At 39.0% G+C, this 18,390-nt stretch overlaps 1 protein-coding gene across 4 annotated transcripts in view; it reads left to right on the forward strand.

The window, feature by feature from the left end:
- Positions 1-18,390, forward strand: part of stag1.S (stromal antigen 1 S homeolog) — a 117,792-nt gene that overhangs the window by 90,747 nt on the left and 8,655 nt on the right. For all 4 annotated transcript variants that reach the window (XM_041563961.1, XM_041563958.1, XM_041563959.1 and 1 more), the window contains 11 exon segments: positions 83-172; positions 809-1,012; positions 1,967-2,037; positions 3,549-3,636; positions 5,314-5,394; positions 5,655-5,747; positions 6,113-6,287; positions 9,026-9,165; positions 10,423-10,524; positions 14,695-14,843; positions 16,499-16,627. In XM_041563961.1, the coding sequence (XP_041419895.1) occupies positions 83-172; positions 809-1,012; positions 1,967-2,037; positions 3,549-3,636; positions 5,314-5,394; positions 5,655-5,747; positions 6,113-6,287; positions 9,026-9,165; positions 10,423-10,524; positions 14,695-14,843; positions 16,499-16,627 (1,322 nt within the window).

Genomic DNA, 18,390 nt, shown 5'->3' on the forward strand with positions numbered 1-18,390 from the left:
GGGAAATATTTAGCACTTAATGTTTTGTACATAATACAATTATATCTCATATTACATGCATCTAACTATATGTGTCTTTCAGTATTCCGCTGATGCAGAGAAAGTGGCAAACCTTCTACAGATCCCTCAGTATTTTGATTTAGAACTCTACAGCACTGGTAGAATGGAAAAGGTGGGGCCGTTTTCTGTGTTATGCTACTATTGTTTTGTTGTAATTGTGAGTTTTTTTTATTGGGCAGAAAATAATTTTTTATGTTGACATGTCCCTTAAGCACTGATGTAATATTAAAACATCAAGGCACTTGTCAAAAGACTTTAAGGCAGTAAAAGTAGTGTAGTACAAAATAATGTGGTGTAGTTAAAACATAGTAATTGCCTCTCACATCTGGTATAGATGGTTTTTACTCAAGAGTTTGACAAAAACAACCTGGTGGTTCTCTGCTGGTGATATTAACCTAATACATTTAGGCCAGGATTAGGGATGGGCGAATGTTTTTGACTTGTTTTGCCACGGAAATGACACCCATAGACTTATATGGCATTGTGTGTCAAAAAAAAAGACGTGCAACAACAACAAAAATTTTTTGATGAAACTGGTCTAATTCACCCATCCCTAGCCAGGATACATTCTGAACTTTGAAACCCTTCAGTTGCAGGTCTTGTTTTTTTAGACTGATCTGCATAAAAGTGTAAAAAGCTTCCAGTATTAAATTGCATGATTTTCTTTGAAGTTTTGTTGCATTAGGAGGTGAATTGTCGAATGAATGAATATATTTAATCTCCTAATTTATATATTCATGATTTTCAGCACCTAGACAGCCTGCTCAAGCAAATTAGATTTGTGGTGGAAAAGCACATAGAGTCTGATGTGTTGGAAGCCTGCAGTAAAACCTACAGCATTCTGTGTAGCGAGGAGTACACGATTCAGAACCGTGTTGAAATTGCACACAGCCAACTGATTGATGAGCTTGCTGATCGATTCTCGCATGCTGTAGAGGAACTGCTACAGGAGGTATTTGTGCATGTCTTGCATATAAAACACTTTTCAAGAAAACATCTATATTATGCTGGATACTTGGATCATGAAAGTGACTTTCACCTGTGTCTTGGGAAATTAAATGATGCTTGCAGCATTCCCTAAAAAGTGCATGCTGTGTTCTCCTGTATTTGTTACATTTTATAGCACCAGCAGTTTGCAGTATTGTATTTAATACTCCATGTATAATGTGATAAAAACAGCCCAAAAACTTGGTGAACTGTCATTGCACTTAAAGGAGAAGGAAAGCCCCAGGGCGCAAAACCCCTCCCCCCCTCCCCTGTGTTGCCCCCCCTCCCTCCTCCCCCCTGGCCTACCCCTCCCGCTGGGCAAATGCCCCTAACTTGTTACTCACCCCTCTGCGCAGGTCCTGTCCACGGAGTTCACAGTCGCCATCTTCTCCCACGCGCGTCTTCTTCCTTCTCTGACCGGCGTCTTCTGGCGCATGCGCAGTAGGAACAGGTACCGGTACAGCTCTATTGCGCATGCGCCGAATGTCACGAAGTTTTCCGATTTCACTTCGTGACATTCGGCGCATGCGCAATAGAGCTGTACCGGTACCTGTTCCTACTGCGCATGCGCCAGAAGACGCCGGTCAGAGAAGGAAGAAGACGCGCGTGGGAGAAGATGGCGACTGTGAACTCCGTGGACAGGACCTGCGCAGAGGGGTGAGTAACAAGTTAGGGGCATTTGCCCAGCGGGAGGGGTAGGCCAGGGGGGAGGAGGGAGGGGGGGCAGCACAGGGGAGGGGGGGAGGGGTTTTGCGCCCTGGGGCTTTCCTTCTCCTTTAAAAATGTCTTTTGGGATCTAACTTTAATGATTCATTGATTTTTTTCTAAATCGAGTTGTGTCTTCAAAAGGTGTTTATGTAATATATAATGCAAATCATACTGTATAATGTAATTTGTTTATGTGTTTTTTCTCTGCTAGGCAGAGGAAGCAGACGAAGATGAGATCTACAATGTGATGGCCTCGTTAAAACGCTTAACATGCTTTCATAAGTGAGTATGCCTATAAAATAGTGGTAGAATATAATATAGTTAAATATATAGAGTATAAAAGGAGAGAAAATATTGCTGGGAGAGAAGTTGAAAAGATAGAGATGTCTTAAACAGAACAAAAAAAAAGGTGGATGCATTAGAGAGGGTTATAGAGAAAAGGAGAGATGAAGAAAACGGGAAACAAAAAGAAAATTAAGATATTAAACAGCAGCAGAATAAGGAATAGTGAGAGAATGATATATATATATGAAATAATCTTGGGAAATATAGAAAATGATGGGGTTGTGCTATGTTATGACACACAAGACACAGAAAAGATGCAGCCAATAAAAAGTCATATGCACAATTTTCGTTTTGGGGTCCTTACAGGTCACATACGTAAATGTATGCATACTGGACATCAAACTGTGCATTAGAAGGAAATACCAAAAAGGAAATGGCAAAATGGCTTTGCTTTAAAGTGTGTGAAACCAGAAAGTATTGGTGCGTGAGGCTTTTTATAACAATGGGTGTGGCTTATGGTTGTGGGAGGGACTTGTTTAAGCAAGCCGTGCTACGCTCACCACACAGAGCATCCTTCCATTTTACTCCCAACTCAAGCACTGACATATATATATATATATATATAAATATATATATATAAATATAAAATACCTAGAAGAACCAGCACTTCCAGTTTTGTGATTAAACGTGTCTTTTTTTTTTATCTTACTTCATGCTGCACCCAACGTTTCACAAAACTGGAAGTGCTGGTTCTTCAATGTATTATATGAATTGACTTTAAGTCTGAGTGCGGACCCTTTTTGCTCGGTATCTGTCGTTTTTCAGATAAGGGATCGTTATTTATTTACTATTTTTAGTTGACAAACTCAATAGGATTATTTTGCCGCCACTTAGAATTAATCCTATCTTGGTTGGAATCCAGCACAAGGTATTGTCTTTTTACAGAGAAAAGGGAAATCTTTTTTAATAAACTTTTAAATTATTTCAATAAAATTGACTCATTGCGAGAGCCTGTACTTCGGAGCTATCTGGGTAACAGGTTTCTAGATCGCAAATCCCATACCTTTATTTTGTTTGCAGTGGCATTTTCAGCCCTTTGACCTCTAGTTTGATAGCTGTGCACTACAGTGTCAATTTGTGCCATTTCTGAATTTTTTGATAAATTTAATTGTTTTCTCCAAACCCTTCCATCAATCATTAGACTGTTAAAGCTGTGCTTACTTAAAACTAATTTTGGCTCTGCATAGGTCATTTATTGATGACCCTATTTAGATGGCATGGTCACACTGACCTAACTGAGCATCAGAAATTTTTCCAGTGGCCCCTTGTCTCTTTCTATCACAGAGCTATATCAGAACTATACATTTTAGAACATTGAAAATTTAAATTGCTACACTGTTTGCAAACAGTGCAGTGCTTTCCAGATCATTTTCTGAGAGTCATGTTTTTATTGGACCTATAAAAATATCTTGGTTTTTATAGTGATGGCATTTTTCTTTCTTTTGCAGTGCTCATGATCTGACCAAGTGGGACTTTTTTGGAAACTGTTACCGATTGCTAAGGGCTGGAATTGAGCATGAAGGGATGATGGAGCAGGTGAGAAATCTAAAGTTTAAGGGCACCTGTCACACTGGCATAAAAAGCAGGGCTGTGGATTAATAAATCTTAGACTCTTCAGTTTATGGTACCTCTGACTCCTCTGTTTTTACAGGAACAGCATCAAATTTCCAATAGCTCAAATAGCCAATGTTAAAGGACAAGGAAAGCCTTTAACTACATTCCTCCTCTTCTAACAGAGTGCCCCTGCGTCTACTTAATTGCTGAAGTAAATTGTTTTAAAAAAAAACTTGCCTATCTCCTGTAGCGCTGTGTTGAATTTACTGCTCTCTTTTCATATTCGCCTCTGCCATGTTCTGCTCAGTGACGCAATAAAGATGGTGTCCATGAACTGAACACGCATGCGCTAAAACAATTTTGGGGGTCAGTGATGCTTTGTCTGAAATTGCGCTCACCAATAGTGTTAAATGTGCGTGCGCTGCCTCCTAGTATGATCTGCGCAGACCCTGCAGTCTTGGTCTTGCTACAGGAGCATAGGATTATGGGAACTCCTATTCTTGGAGTTAGCTTATTTTTTTTAACAAAATCGCTTTTGATCAGACAAACGGCAGGAAAACGAGCATGCCTTAAAGGCAGTATGATACCAGTAGAGGTATGCCTTTTATAAGAATGATATTCTTAATTGTCCTTTCCTTGTCTTTTAATAAGTGAAAAAAAACCCTGAAAAATAAAAAATATTGTATAGTATCACAGATACCAGATGATATCTGAGATACTACACAATATTTTTAATTTTTCTCTTTTTCCCCACTCATTAACGTTGGTTATTTGAGGTGTACAGCGATCCCCATTGGAAATTTGCGGTTTGGAGGTTGAAGAGAGCCTTACTGGGGGGACACTGGGTTTGAGATTCTTTTTTGTATTACAGTAGTATCAAAAAGTATATCAAAATAATTAAAATATAATTTCTGTTGCTCTGCACTGGTAAAGCTGAAGTGTTTGCGTCATAACTCTATTATAGTTTATATAAACAAGCTGCTGTGTAGCAATGGGGGAGCCATTCAAGCTGGGGAAAAAAGAAAAGGCACAGGCTAACAGTATAATTTAATATATGTTAATTAAATTAATAATTAACATTAAAGTATCATTGCCAAAGTTACAAAAAATATAAACCACATCCTTTGGTAATTCTAAAACAAATACAAATACCAAATACAATTGAAAAACCTAAAACAACATATGTTAATTGAACCTGGTATATTTCTGTAGAATAGCTGTTAAATCCAATCCAAAATTGAAGTATTGTTCTTAGAAGCAGAATTGCTTCGGTTATATCCTGCTTCATAGAAGCTCTTAAATCTGATTTGATTATCTTCAGTGCTTGTATTTAAAGTTATAAGGAGTCGTTATATTTTTGGTAAATTTCCATGACTCCACAGCTCTGATAAATAGTTGTTTATTGAAAGTCCTTTTCAAAGTAAACATGAAACACATCTTTTATTTATTAACACATACATACCTGTTAAAAATGTCTCGACTGTAAATTGTATATTGTCCACCCCGGCTCTGTGTCTCAGGCATATTCACAATAGAAAAAAATTGTAAAATCATTTCTTAGGTTGACGGGTTTCCTTTAAAATACAATAAAAAAAAGTATGATTTATCTTATCATATAGAGCTAACAGAACAGTGTCCTGTTCCATTTCTCGTCTTCAGATTGTTGTGCAAGCTCTTCAGTGTTCACACTACTCAATTCTCTGGCAGCTGGTGAAGATCACAGAGGGCAACCCTTCCAAAGTAAGCGATACATGAGTAGCTACCATATCTTATTAAAGTCCCATGTACCAAATTAACATTGTAAGTAAACCCTTGTTTGTTTTTTTTTTGTAATTATCCGTCAGAAATTATAATGAAATATGTGCTATATAATCTACTTAATTTTAATTGTTTGCAAAACATATTCTTTTGCTACTTTTATTATATTCCCTGTTAAATCCGTTCATTTTAGATGGATGCTGTATTTAAGTCCTGTAATGTTTCTTGTGGTTATTTTACAGGAGGAAATGCTGGCATTGAGAAAGACTGTAAAATCGTTCTTAGCAGTTTGTCAGCAGTGTCTCTCAAGCATGACTACACTCGTAAAAGAACAGGTAAAATCCACCATAAGGATAAAAGTTAAGCGACTGTTCTTTGTTATTTAGTATTGTGGTATAAAAGCCATCGCCAGTCGATACTTCATATATTTTCCCGACATTCGCTTGACAGCGATGTGTACGCCAATATGCATCTTACATTTGGGGAGGTACAGCACACAATGATACGCTTTAGACACTTTTCCTAGGTACTCCACCTTAATACAGTCTCCCACCACCCCAGCCCAATAAGTAGGGAAAATGCACAGCAAAGGAAAGAAAAAAAACAAATAGGTGAGCTGGACCTGCAGAGGAATGATCGCATTTGCTGTGTACATTGTTAAACTATAACCAATGGCAACCATTTTGTTTTTCTCTTCCAGGCCTTTATGCTGCTCTGTGATCTACTTATGATATTTAGCCATCAGTTAACAACAGGAGGCAGAGAGAACCTGCTGCTGCTTGTTTTTAATCCAGATGTGGGACTACAATCTGAGCTGCTCAGTTTTGTCATGGATCATGTCTTTATTGACCAAGATGATGAAAACCAGAGCATGGGTAAGGAGAGAGTGTGTCTTGAGTTTTGGTTTTGTTTTAATTACCTGTTCTTCAGTGACAACAGAAACAAATAAATGATTTCAAATTCTAGATCAGTTTGGTATTGTAAAAGCAGGTGTGAACAGTTCAGCCCATGATAATGATAGCCAACAATAGCTCTAGATACCTAAAATGTTGTACAGCATTGATCTGTATTTTGCCAATAGAATTTTTTATACGAGTTTCTTTCGGGTGGAAAAAATGCCCTTTTAGACTTGAGAAAGTGAACATAATAAGTCCTAATATATATTAAACATATTGAAAATACAAAAATATTCAATTTTCAAATATTCAAGCTACACGCTGGGAAAAATGTTTTGGCAGATCTCTGTTCTGAAATAAACTTACAGCACAGTAAACACATAAACAGGCCTGTGATTTCTTACAGATTGGCTGAACATTATTATATAATCCAATTCAGCCTTTAACAGAGATGGCAAAATATTGGTCTTGTCAAAAATGCCTTTTGAGTTGTCCAGTTGGTTTTGTAGTACGATACACGTACACTTTGCTCATGAAATCTCTGCTTGTGTGGTTACCTACAAGAATCTCTCTGAGATGCAGAACTGATACTAGATTTTCTGAAGCTTCTGGATGGTGGCACAGAAATAACGGTTGGGTCGATCAGAAGTACAGAAGACGGCTTGTGTTTAGTGAATTTGCATCAGATACTAGCCTTCAAGATAAATGGGGGGGAAAAACATAGCAACATATTTAGAGAGCGAGTACCTGGGTAGCGCTAATGAAAGTGCTTAAAAGATTAAATATTTAATAATGGTATAATAGGATGCCAATATTTCCATATATACAGCTGCTCAAAATCTTTATAATATCTTTTATTTCCATACACGCAAATGCATTGGGAACACTGCACATTCTATTCCAAATCAAGACATGGAGAAAAATCTATTTGTGTTATTCCTTTACAGACAGTAAAGAAAAGGGGATATTAGGTTGTTCCCAAAAAAAAAAAATAATAACGTGTCTGCATTCATCTTTACAAACTCAACCATTCAATGTATAAGCTTTTCAAGATTTTGCTTTCCTTTGAATCACTTAACTAATATTTAGTTGTATAAGCAGTGTTTCTGAGAACTGCTGCACATCTGTGTTGTATGGAGTCCACCAATTTCTGGCACCTCAAGAAAACAATGGGTTAAAACTGCGCTCAGTCCAAAAGATGCAAAAAAGCGAGCTACACCTGTATTTACTGAGTGGACCCACTTGTCCGTATCAATAAGTTCAAGAGAGTAGAAAGGTGCGTTGGAGTAAAAAACGAAGGTTCCTATAGGAAGAAAGAAAAGGCTCTATGGTGTAATAACCTTTATACAGGGATCTGGTAATTTACGTGAGATCTACTTACACTTAGAAGATGTTACTCATGTCGCGAAAGATAAGAAGCTGAATATCTTCTGTTAGCAGTCACCCCTGTGCCTGTTGGATAAAAATGAGGATAGTGTAGCACCATCAACGATCGGGTAGGAGCTTAAAGTGGACCCGTCACCCAGACATAAAAATCTGTATAATAAAAGTCCTTTTTAAATTAAATATGAAATCCAATTTCTTTTTTTTATTAAAGCATTAATAGCTGTTGTAAACTCATTTAAAAATATCAGCTGTCAATCAAATATTGTCTGCCCCTCCTCTATGCCTAGGCATAGAGGCGGGGCAAACAATTACTTTCACTTTCCATTCAGCACTTCCTACATGTCACTGCTCTCCCTGCATTTCCCCCTCTCTCTTAACGATTTAATTGTGTAACCAGGACATGGGGATGGACATCAGGTCCCCCATTCTGATGCACAAACAAGATTCTGAGATGATACAAGACTTGTCTTAATAACAGTGTCCACAAAATGGCTCCTTCCTGGTTAATATAATTATGAATTCCCAGACTGATGGAAACAATATACAAATAATTTATATAGTGTAATTAAAGTTCATTTTGCTGGACTAACATGATAAAATAGGATTTGGAATAATTTTTTTTGGGTGACGGGTCCCCTTTAACAGGTAATGCGCTTACCTAATGCCGATGTGTGACATAGGCTAAAAGCTGTATCAGTGCGATCGCTGTTGGTCGCCGAGATGTCCTTCCTGTTGCCGTTATGCACGGAAGCGGTTCCTCTATTTAAAGCGGGTTTTGTGAAAAGGATCCTTTTGCGCATAGGACTGCGCTGATGGAAGTGCGGCTTTTCTTTAGGTCTCCGTCCAGCGTTTCTAAGAACTCCCAAATGTCGGCGTTCCTCTCCTCTTGGTCTGCGATCAAGTGTGATCTCTAGGGGAACACTCGTAAAGGAATATTATTACTCTAGTACACCTACTAGTAAATTATTTGCCATGTAGAAATATAATTTCTGCCAAAAACAATGATTGATCAGGTTAGTGATGTCAGACTGCTATTATTCTGAACAACACTGTATAAATAGCCAGCCAACACACCTAAAAAAATCAAGTGGCAGATTTATCAAAATGTGAGTGCAATAAACAAATACCTATGTTCTATTCATTCCTATGGGAGTTTTAGAATTGTATTTATTGATGGGTGAAAGTTAGAATTCACCATAAATTTATTATATTTATCTATTAAAGTCTAAGCTCACGTTTTGATAAATCTGCCCCTTGTTGCTGAGTTTGTGTTCCATTCTATATGATAATTGCGTCCACATGAATGATTGTTTTTCACTTTTGTTTTTTAGAGGGAGATGAGGAGGATGAAGCCAATAAAATTGAGGCATTGCACAAAAGAAGAAACCTGCTTGCGTCTTTCTGTAAACTTATCATCTATGATATTGTAGATATGAATGCTGCTGCAGATATCTTCAAGCACTACATGAAGGTAGAAGTCACTCCCCTACAACAACCGTATCACATCTTAGAGCTAGAACTATGGTGCCAAACTGAAGGAGTCATACATTTTGATATTTATGCTGGTTCGCTTGGATTATACTCTTACTGACTCATTTCCAAATATGTAGATTGTCCCTGATCATTAACTACCCAACACAATGCCACATTCTATGTATAAGTTTTGGGCCTAATTACATGAAATATTCTGTATCTGCACACTCTTAGAGGCACATTTATTAAAGGTCGAATTCATGTCCGTTTTTTTAAACTCTAATTAAATTCGAATATATTCGAAATTCAACTGGTGGGTTATTTATAAAACAATCAAATATGTAAAACTTGGCCGAATTTTACCAACTCGAAACTCGATTTGAGTGTCAGGAAAGAGTATGATAAATCTCAAAATTCTAATTAAAACTCGAATTGAGCTTGGATAATTCACAATTAGAATTTGAGAGTTTTAAAGGAGAAGGAATGGCTAGGAAAGCTTGGGGGTGCCAAATATTAGGCACCCCCAAGTGATTGTATCGACTTACCTGTAACCCCGGGCCGGTGCTTCTATCGGCAGAAAACTGCACCGGCCTAGGGTTATACCAGTGAGCACCACGGAGCGATCCACTTCCGTCTTCTTCTTTCTTCGAATTTCCCGGGCAAATCACACGCGCAGTAGAACGAAATAGGCAACTGTAGAGTTAAAGTTCGACTTTTCAATCTACTGCGCATGCGCGAAGGAGGAAGACGGAAGTAGATCGTTCCGTGGTGCTCACCATATAACCCCGGGCCGGTGCAGTTTTCTGCCAAAAGGAGCACCGCCCCGGGGTTACAGGTAAGTCCCAAGTGCTACTAGCCTTTCATTCTCCTTTAACCATAAATAAACTCGAAATTTCAATTTGACCCGTAATAAATCTGCCCCTTAATCTATACATATCTACTGGGTTGTGGCTTCTGAATATACCGTTAATGTCGCATTGTAGTAGAGCTTGAAGTCAATGGCATGGTCTAGTAGACATCTCTTTCCATTTATGAACCCACCTCAAGATTAAAGCAATAAAGTGGAGGGAGGCACAGTCAAGTCCAGTTTGGGGTGTGATGATTATTCCTTACTAGTGAATGGTATGAAAAGCATTTTGAGCAAAGTAGGGATCGTTTTTTTTTTTTTTTGTTAATTAAAAGGGGGAGGGTTAGTGATAAGTTTATAAAACACGTTTGTGATTTTTTTTTTATCAAAAATATCTTTCTGTTTCAGTATTACAATGACTATGGGGACATTATTAAAGAAACACTAAGCAAAACAAGGCAGATGGACAAAATACAATGTGCAAAGACCCTCATTCTAAGCTTGCAGCAGGTAATGTTTATACTATTTATATGCTCTATTTCTTCTAAATGGTCTCTTCACGTTTTTTTATTTTCTGCATTAAAAAGACCTGTATATTTTTTTTTTTCCTAATTATGTCCCAGTCTCTGAGTTAGTTATGCAGGTATGGGACCTGTGGTTTTCTGGATACGTTTTTCCTGTAATGTGAAACTGGATACTAGCTGCGTTAATGCAAAGTACCGACTATTATAGAGTAAAAAATGATTAGTCAAGAAATGCCATTGCTCTGTTTCGGGCATTTCTGGATAACTGATCTGTAACGGTCCTTTGTGGAACAGTTTATAGGAAAAGCCAATACAGAATTTGAGCCTGTAGTAACAATGAAAAGTTACAGAGACGGCATTAGCAGAACCACAGCAATTAACACATTATAACTGCAGTGTGTGCATGTCAAAAATTAATTATAGCCGAGGCTCATGCTGAATTGCATTTCTTACAAGTAGTCAGATACTTAGCTTCAACTCCCAAATTTTGCATTACCTGTTAGTTTGTAACAGGTAATTTGTAACTTCTCCTGCTATAGGACTTTTGCAAGAGTTTATAAGTAATATTGCTAAACTCTTGCAAAACTGCCATATTCAGTACAGGTATGGGACCTGTTATCCAGAATGCTCCGGACCTGGGGTTTTCCGGATAACATATATTTCCATAATTTGGGTCTTCATGTCTTAAGTCTACTAGAAATTAATTTAAACATTAAATAAACCCAATAGGCTGATTATGCTTCCAATAAGGATTAATTATATCTTACTTGGGATCAAGTAAAAGCTACTGTTTTATTATTTCAGAGAAAAAGGAAATCATTTTTAAAAATTTGGATTATTTTGATAAAGTGGAGTCTATGGGAGACCATTCCTTAATTCTGAGCTTTCTGGATATCGGGTTTCCGGATAAGGGATCCTATACCTGTATAAATATGGTAGTTTTTACTTATCTGCCACAGAGAACAAACTATAGAAACAACTGGCGAATGAAGCAGGGTTCCTAAAGAAATCCTGTCTCTCTATGGAGGGTCGGGGTTTTTCCAGCAAAGAGATCAATTTCCTAGCCTAAAATAAAACTTTGTGAAGATAGGTTATCAAAGGTGAGGGGAGCACTTGATTCCAAGTAGAAACAACTTGGGATCTTTTGGTAAGTGGGTCCCTACCTGTCTAAATAGTGTTTCTAGGATTTTGGTCCAGTATGATGGCAACTTTGTACAGGTCCATAGAGAATGGAGGAGGGTACCATTCTGTTGAGCACAGAGGTTACAAAGGGGAGAAATAGAGGGATCCATTCTGTGCAGTCTGGTCTTAGTATAATAGGCTCTAGGGATAAAGTAAAGCTGAATGAGCCTGTATTTGTAGTTTAGGGATACTCTGGATGGGGTCAATAGTGTCTGAGACCATTGGTTTTCTGTGAGACCGGCTAAGTCCAGGTCCCACTTGACACACAACTTGCTCTCCTATCAGCTTTATGTTTCTCTATGGTCCTGTACCACTTGGACATTAGTCATTTGTGTTTGGTGGCTGCTATTTTACTTGTTGCTTCCTTTCTGGATTGGGGTAAGTTTGTTTTATCAGAGCTGAGCGAAGACTACTTTATACAAGCCATTGAGAGTTAGGTAGGAACGACCTAGCTCTAAGTGCTGCAAATGGTATGGACTGTTTGACTCACATACTACACTTATCTCATATAACCCCAGTTTTGACCATATCGGAGGTAACTCGCCCCATAGCTGGAAAACTTGTGTTATTGATGACTGGGGATTGTGGGTGACAGGCTCGTTATTCGATTAGTTGGTGAGCTACAGTCCACACCTTCGTAAGTAGTCTGAGGAGAGGATTTACTGGGGTTTTCCCCGGGTCAAGGCCCCTGGCCAGCATGACCTGCATAGGTGGCCCACAGATGATATAGACTTTTTTCCACAAATTGGGGTACTATCTAACCCTAACCCTAATATCAATGGCCTGTGATATTTCTTCTATGGTTAATTCCGCCTCCGGGAAGTCTTTATATTCAGCTGGGAAGTTGGGTAGACCAAGATGGGATAGAAATTTCTGAATCAATTTTAGATCATACTCTTTAAAGAAGTATATGACGATACAATGTATGAATTTACTGGAAAAACACGATAAATAAAGAGAAAAAAATATAAGAAATTGCTGAATCTCCTCCCGGCTGACGCCAAGCTTGGAGGAATACAGCCCTTTGTAAAAAGTCAGTAGTATATTCTCTATTTGGCTTGGGTCAGTTTGTATTTGGCCTTGGTTGTCCAAGTAGTACTGCGCAAGCAGAGAATGGCACACACAAGCAGCACTGGGCAAGCAGAGAATGGCACACACAAGCAGCACTGGGCAAGCAGAGAATGGCACACACGGCAGCACTGGGTAAGCAGAGAATGGCACACACGGCAGCACTGGGCAAGCAGAGAATGGCACACACAAGCAGCACTGGGCAAGCAGAGAATGGCACACACAAGCAGCACTGGGCAAGCAGAGAATGGCACACACAAGCAGCACTGGGCAAGCACAGAATGGCACACACAAGCAGCACTGGGCAAGCAGAGAATGGCACACACAGGCAGCACTGGGCAAGCAGAGAATGGCACACACAGGCAGCACTGGGCAAGCAGAGAATGGCACACACAAGCAGCACTGGGCAAGCAGAGAATTGCACACACAGGCAGCACTGGGCAAGCAGAGAATGGCACACACAAGCAGCACTGGGCAAGCAGAGAATGGCACACACGCAGCACTGGGTAAGCAGAGAATGGCACACACAGGCAGCACTGGGCAAGCAGAGAATTGCACACACAGGCAGCACTGGGCAAGCAGAGAATTGCACACACAGGCAGCACTGGGCAAGCAGAGAATGGCACACACAGGCAGCACTGGGCAAGCAGAGAATGGCACACACAAGCAGCACTGGGCAAGCAGAGAATGGCACACAAGCAGCACTGGGAAAGCAGAGAATGGCACACACAGGCAGCACTGGGCAAGCAGAGAATGGCACACACAAGCAGCACTGGGCAAAGAATTGCACACACAGGCAGCACTGGGCAAGCAGAGATTGGCACACAAAGGCAGCACTGGGCAAGCAGAGAATGGCACACAAGTAGCACTGGGCAAGCAGAAAATGGCACACACAAGCAGCACTGGGCAAGCAGAGAATGGCACACACAAGCAGCACTGGGCAAGCAGAGAATGGCACACACGGGGAGGGACGGCAGAACAGAGCAGGAGACAGGAATCAGGACCAGCCTAATATGTACTACATACAGTGACACAGTGCTGGTGTCCCATTAGCATTTGTGTGAATAGGTTAACAATGTAGGTCTCAGGTGTGAACAGTACAGGGCTTTAGGGGTGTGAACAATAGAGGTGTCACAAGTATGAACAATGCAGGAGGATCACAGGTGTGAACAAAACAGGGGATTAGTCTGAATTTGAGGTTTAAACAATTCAGGGGCCAGTTAAACTCTGTAGCGATACCTTTTAAATCTTACATATGGTAAGCAAACAGCATGTAGGTGGGGGGCCACAGAAGGGGGGGGCACATGCGGCCCGTGGGTCGCCAGTTGGACAGCCCTGATATAGACTAATAGCTTGCCTGTTTTTTCACCATACTCAAATATTTGTTTATGCTATGCAACTTCCCACATGTGTTGTGCATACTGGTCTTGCAAATGCTTTAACAACTGAATGTTGTCTGCTGTGGGGCTGTGACGGCTCTGAAAAATCCTGTCTCTCTACATGCAGAATTTGTGCAAAAGGCAGTTATTTTTTTTGTACAGGAATCAGTTGAGTGAGCTCTAATACATCTGCTAGGAAAGGGAGCCCCCCTATAAGATATATTGGATCATTCATCTGACACCCAACTCCTGCATGAAGACAGAATGAAGAGAAATAGATGCTGAGAATAGAATAGTGAGGATAAACTTGATTATTTCAGAAACAATGCCGAATTTGTAATTGAATGTATTTAGAAAGTTTCTTTCTTCAGTATGTGGAAGCTTATATTTAATTTTCATTTTTGCGATCGTTCCCCTTTAATAAGTGAGCCAGGCATCCATTCCTGCTTTCACTGTATTATGCCATTCTGTCCGAGATATTGCATACTTGAAATTGCATGCATTCATCAACTAAAATCTTTTTACAGCTGTTCAATGAACTGGTCCAGGAGCAAGGCCCCAATCTAGACAGGACATCTGCACATGTCAGTGGCATTAAAGAGCTGGCCCGAAGGTTTGCACTCACATTTGGTTTGGATCAGATTAAAACAAGAGAGGCAGTGGCCACATTGCATAAGTAAGTATCAAAGATAATTTGTTCACAAACCATACATTTTCTCCTAGGCCTGCAAAAGTTGTATAAAATGTATTTATGAGCATTGATATACCAGGTTTTTGTATTGCATGAATTACTTGTAATAGACGTTTTTCTTTAGTCATGAGAGCCTTATTAAAGAGATACTGACAGCACAAATTAAACCTTTCTTACAACTAGAACTTTGTCTTTTGCAGGCACTTTAGTTTATCCATAAAAACACTTTGACAGATGCTTTTATGTTACCTGTGAAAGCTAATTATGAAGTGAGGACAACTCTTTTATATGTGCCAGTTTGCATAATAGTTTGAATATAGCGGGGGATAGCGTCAGCCTAGGAAAACGATACCCCTGAAATGAATATTTGAGCAACAGATAGTTTATATCAAATGAAGTGGCATATTAAAGAATCATATCACATTAAGGGGCATATTAAAGAATTGTATCAAACTGGTATATATATTTAAAGTGATACTGACACTAAAAAACTACTTTTTAAAATATGAATGTACATTAAAAGTTACCTGTAGGTCATGGTGGTTGTTTTTTGCTGAGAGGTCTGTTTTTGTAAGTGATTGTTAGTTGAAGTACTAAAACCTGACTGTTTTGTCAACCTGACTATCCCATCTCAGCCTTTATGAAAATGGTTTATTTACATGAAGCAGGGTTTTACATATGAGCTGTTTTATGCAATATCGTTTTATAGAGACCTACATTGTTTGAGGGGTATAGGTTTCCTTTAATGCTAGTTAGATGCATACCTTGCTTAAATTGGTAGTTCACCTTTAAGTTAACTTATGACGTTATGGAATGGCTAATTCTTAGCAACTTTTCATTTGGTCTTCATTATTTATTTTTGATAGATTTTTAATTATTTGATTTTTTTTTCTTCAGACTCTTTCCAGCTTTCAAATGGGAGTCACTGGCCCCATGTAAAAACAAATGTTCTGCAAGGTTACAAATGTAGGGTTATTGGTACTTTTTATTACTCATCTTGCTAGTCGGGTACTCTCCTATTCATATTCCAATCTCTTATTCAAATCAATGCATGGTTGCTATGGTAATTTGGACCCTAGCAACCAGACTGATGAAAATGCACACTGGAGAGCTGTTGGATTAAAAGGAAAATAACTCAAAAACCACAAATAATAAAAAATAAAATTGCAAATTGTCTCAGAATATCACTCTCTACATAATTAAAAGTTAATTTAAAGGTGGACAACCCCTTTAAAGGGATGGTTCACCTTTGAGTTAACTTTTAGTATGTTATAGAATGGCCAGTTCCAAACAACTTTTCAATTGGTCTTCTGATTCTTTCCAACTGTCATGGGGTTCACTGACCCCATCGAAAAAACAAATGCTCCGTAAGGCTACAAATGTAATGTTACTACACATTTTTCTTACTCTTTCTATTCAGGCCTCTCATTCATTTTCCAGTTTCTTACTCAAATCAGTGCATGGTTGCTAGGGTAATGTGGATCCTAGCAACCAGATTGCTGAAATTGCAAAACTGGAGATCTGCTGAATAAAGAACTAAACAAGCCACAAATAGGCGCACAACCCCTTTAAATATTTTTGATAACTGGGTGTATTGAATGGCAAAGCTGAATGATGCTAAAATATTTTTCTTTTTTCAGAGATGGAATTGAGTTTGCCTTTAAATACCAAAATCCAAAAGGACCGGAGTACCCCCCTCTTAACTTAGCCTTCCTGGAGGTGTTGAGTGAGTTTTCCTCTAAACTCTTGCGGCAGGACAAGAAGACTGTGTAAGTAACAAAAGGAAGCATACATAAATCTCAGTTGTGGTTGTGGGTCATTTGTGCTAAACTGACCATTGTATTCTTTTAAAATGAAAGTCTAATCTGTCTAGTTTTTACTTTCTAGCTGTGTTTGTGTCTAACAAGAAAGTTTAGCATTAGGCTGAGGGAAGGAACACAAGGTGCAGGGTAAGCTTCTCTGCAGAAAACAAAGGGAAAGAGAAACTGATCAACCTACAAGGCATCCACTTGTTGAAAGTAGGGATACACCAAATCCATGATTCAGCCTTTTTCAGCAGAATTCATATGCAAATTAGGGGCGGGGAGGGAAATCACGTGACTTTTTGTCACAAAACAAGGAAGTAAAAAAGTTTCCCCTTCCCACCCCTAATTTGTATATGCAAATTAGGATTCAGTTCGGTATTCGGCTGAATCTTTCACGAGGGATTCGGGGGGTTGGGCGAATCCAAAATAGTGGATTCGGTGCATCCCTAGTTGGAAGTGGTGTGTGCTCAACCAGAATTCCCCTTTCTTGCAAGGAGACAAAAATCAGTACAGAAAAAAGCACACCAAAAAGATTGCTCAGTGGAATGGATGATTTATTTAACCCATAAGCATTTACAAAAAGGCAACGTTTCGAGCCCCTCCAGGGCGTTTGTGAAGCCTTTATCAAGGAATCAGCCTTACGCCTTTCGTGTCACCAAGAGACGCTTATATGACACGAAAACATGTAAGGCTTTCTTGCTTTTATACATAAGGTAAAATGAAATAACTTGTACATTTAAACTTTTGGCCCCTTGAATTCTACTCCTTGGTAAAAGTGAGAGATATATATATATATATATATATATATATATATATATATATATATATATATATATATATATATATACACACAATATCATACAGAATAAGGTCCGCACTCTCAGGACTTAGAAGAATATAAAAGGTTTTTATTCACAAGGAGACTGACGTTTCGACCTCTTCAGAGGCCTTTCTCAAAGCAATGATAGATGTTACAGAAATGCTTTAAATACAGAGAATGGCGGGAAAAAGTCAGATTGGAAAAGACATGTCAGTACAATCATCAGAATACGTAACATAATTAGCATACAAATATTTAGGACTATACACTCATTCCATATATCACTTTCAGTAATTGCAGAGGTACACTAACATTAAACTCAACCTCTACTCCAATATACATTGTTAAAAAACTAAAAACAAATACTAAGTAACATTCTGCTGCCCTCTATGGCCATTTGTTGCTTCCTTAGCCGCAGCTGTTCATTTAAAAAAAATTGTTACATTTAGGGCTCTTTCACATGAGTGTTCTGACCTGCGCTCCCCTGCGTTCCGTTTTTTGGCGTTCAGCCGCAGGGGAGCGCAGGAATAGACGCAAGTCATTATTTGAAATGGGGCTGTACTCACTCAGGCACGTGTAGGCGCCGAACGCAGGTTCAGACGCAACATGCTGCATTTTTCCTGCGTTTGGCGCCTACACGCGCCTGAGTGAGTACAGCCCCATTTCAAATAATGACTTGCGTCTATTCCTGCGCTCCCCTGCGGCTGAACGCCAAAAAACGGAACGCAGGGGAGCGCAGGTCAGAACGCTCATGTGTAAGAGCCCTTAGTATCTAAAAAAGAGATAGGATTATAGGTCATTGTTAAAGTGAACTCCCTCAACTTCATAATCATAAAGCCCTTACATCATGTAATAAAACTAATATATCCCTCAATAATAGCCAGAAACATGCAAATTGTCCCACCTT

The sequence above is a fragment of the Xenopus laevis genome, chromosome 5S, assembly GCF_017654675.1.
Source record: "Xenopus laevis strain J_2021 chromosome 5S, Xenopus_laevis_v10.1, whole genome shotgun sequence".
Lineage (NCBI taxonomy): Eukaryota > Metazoa > Chordata > Amphibia > Anura > Pipidae > Xenopus > Xenopus laevis.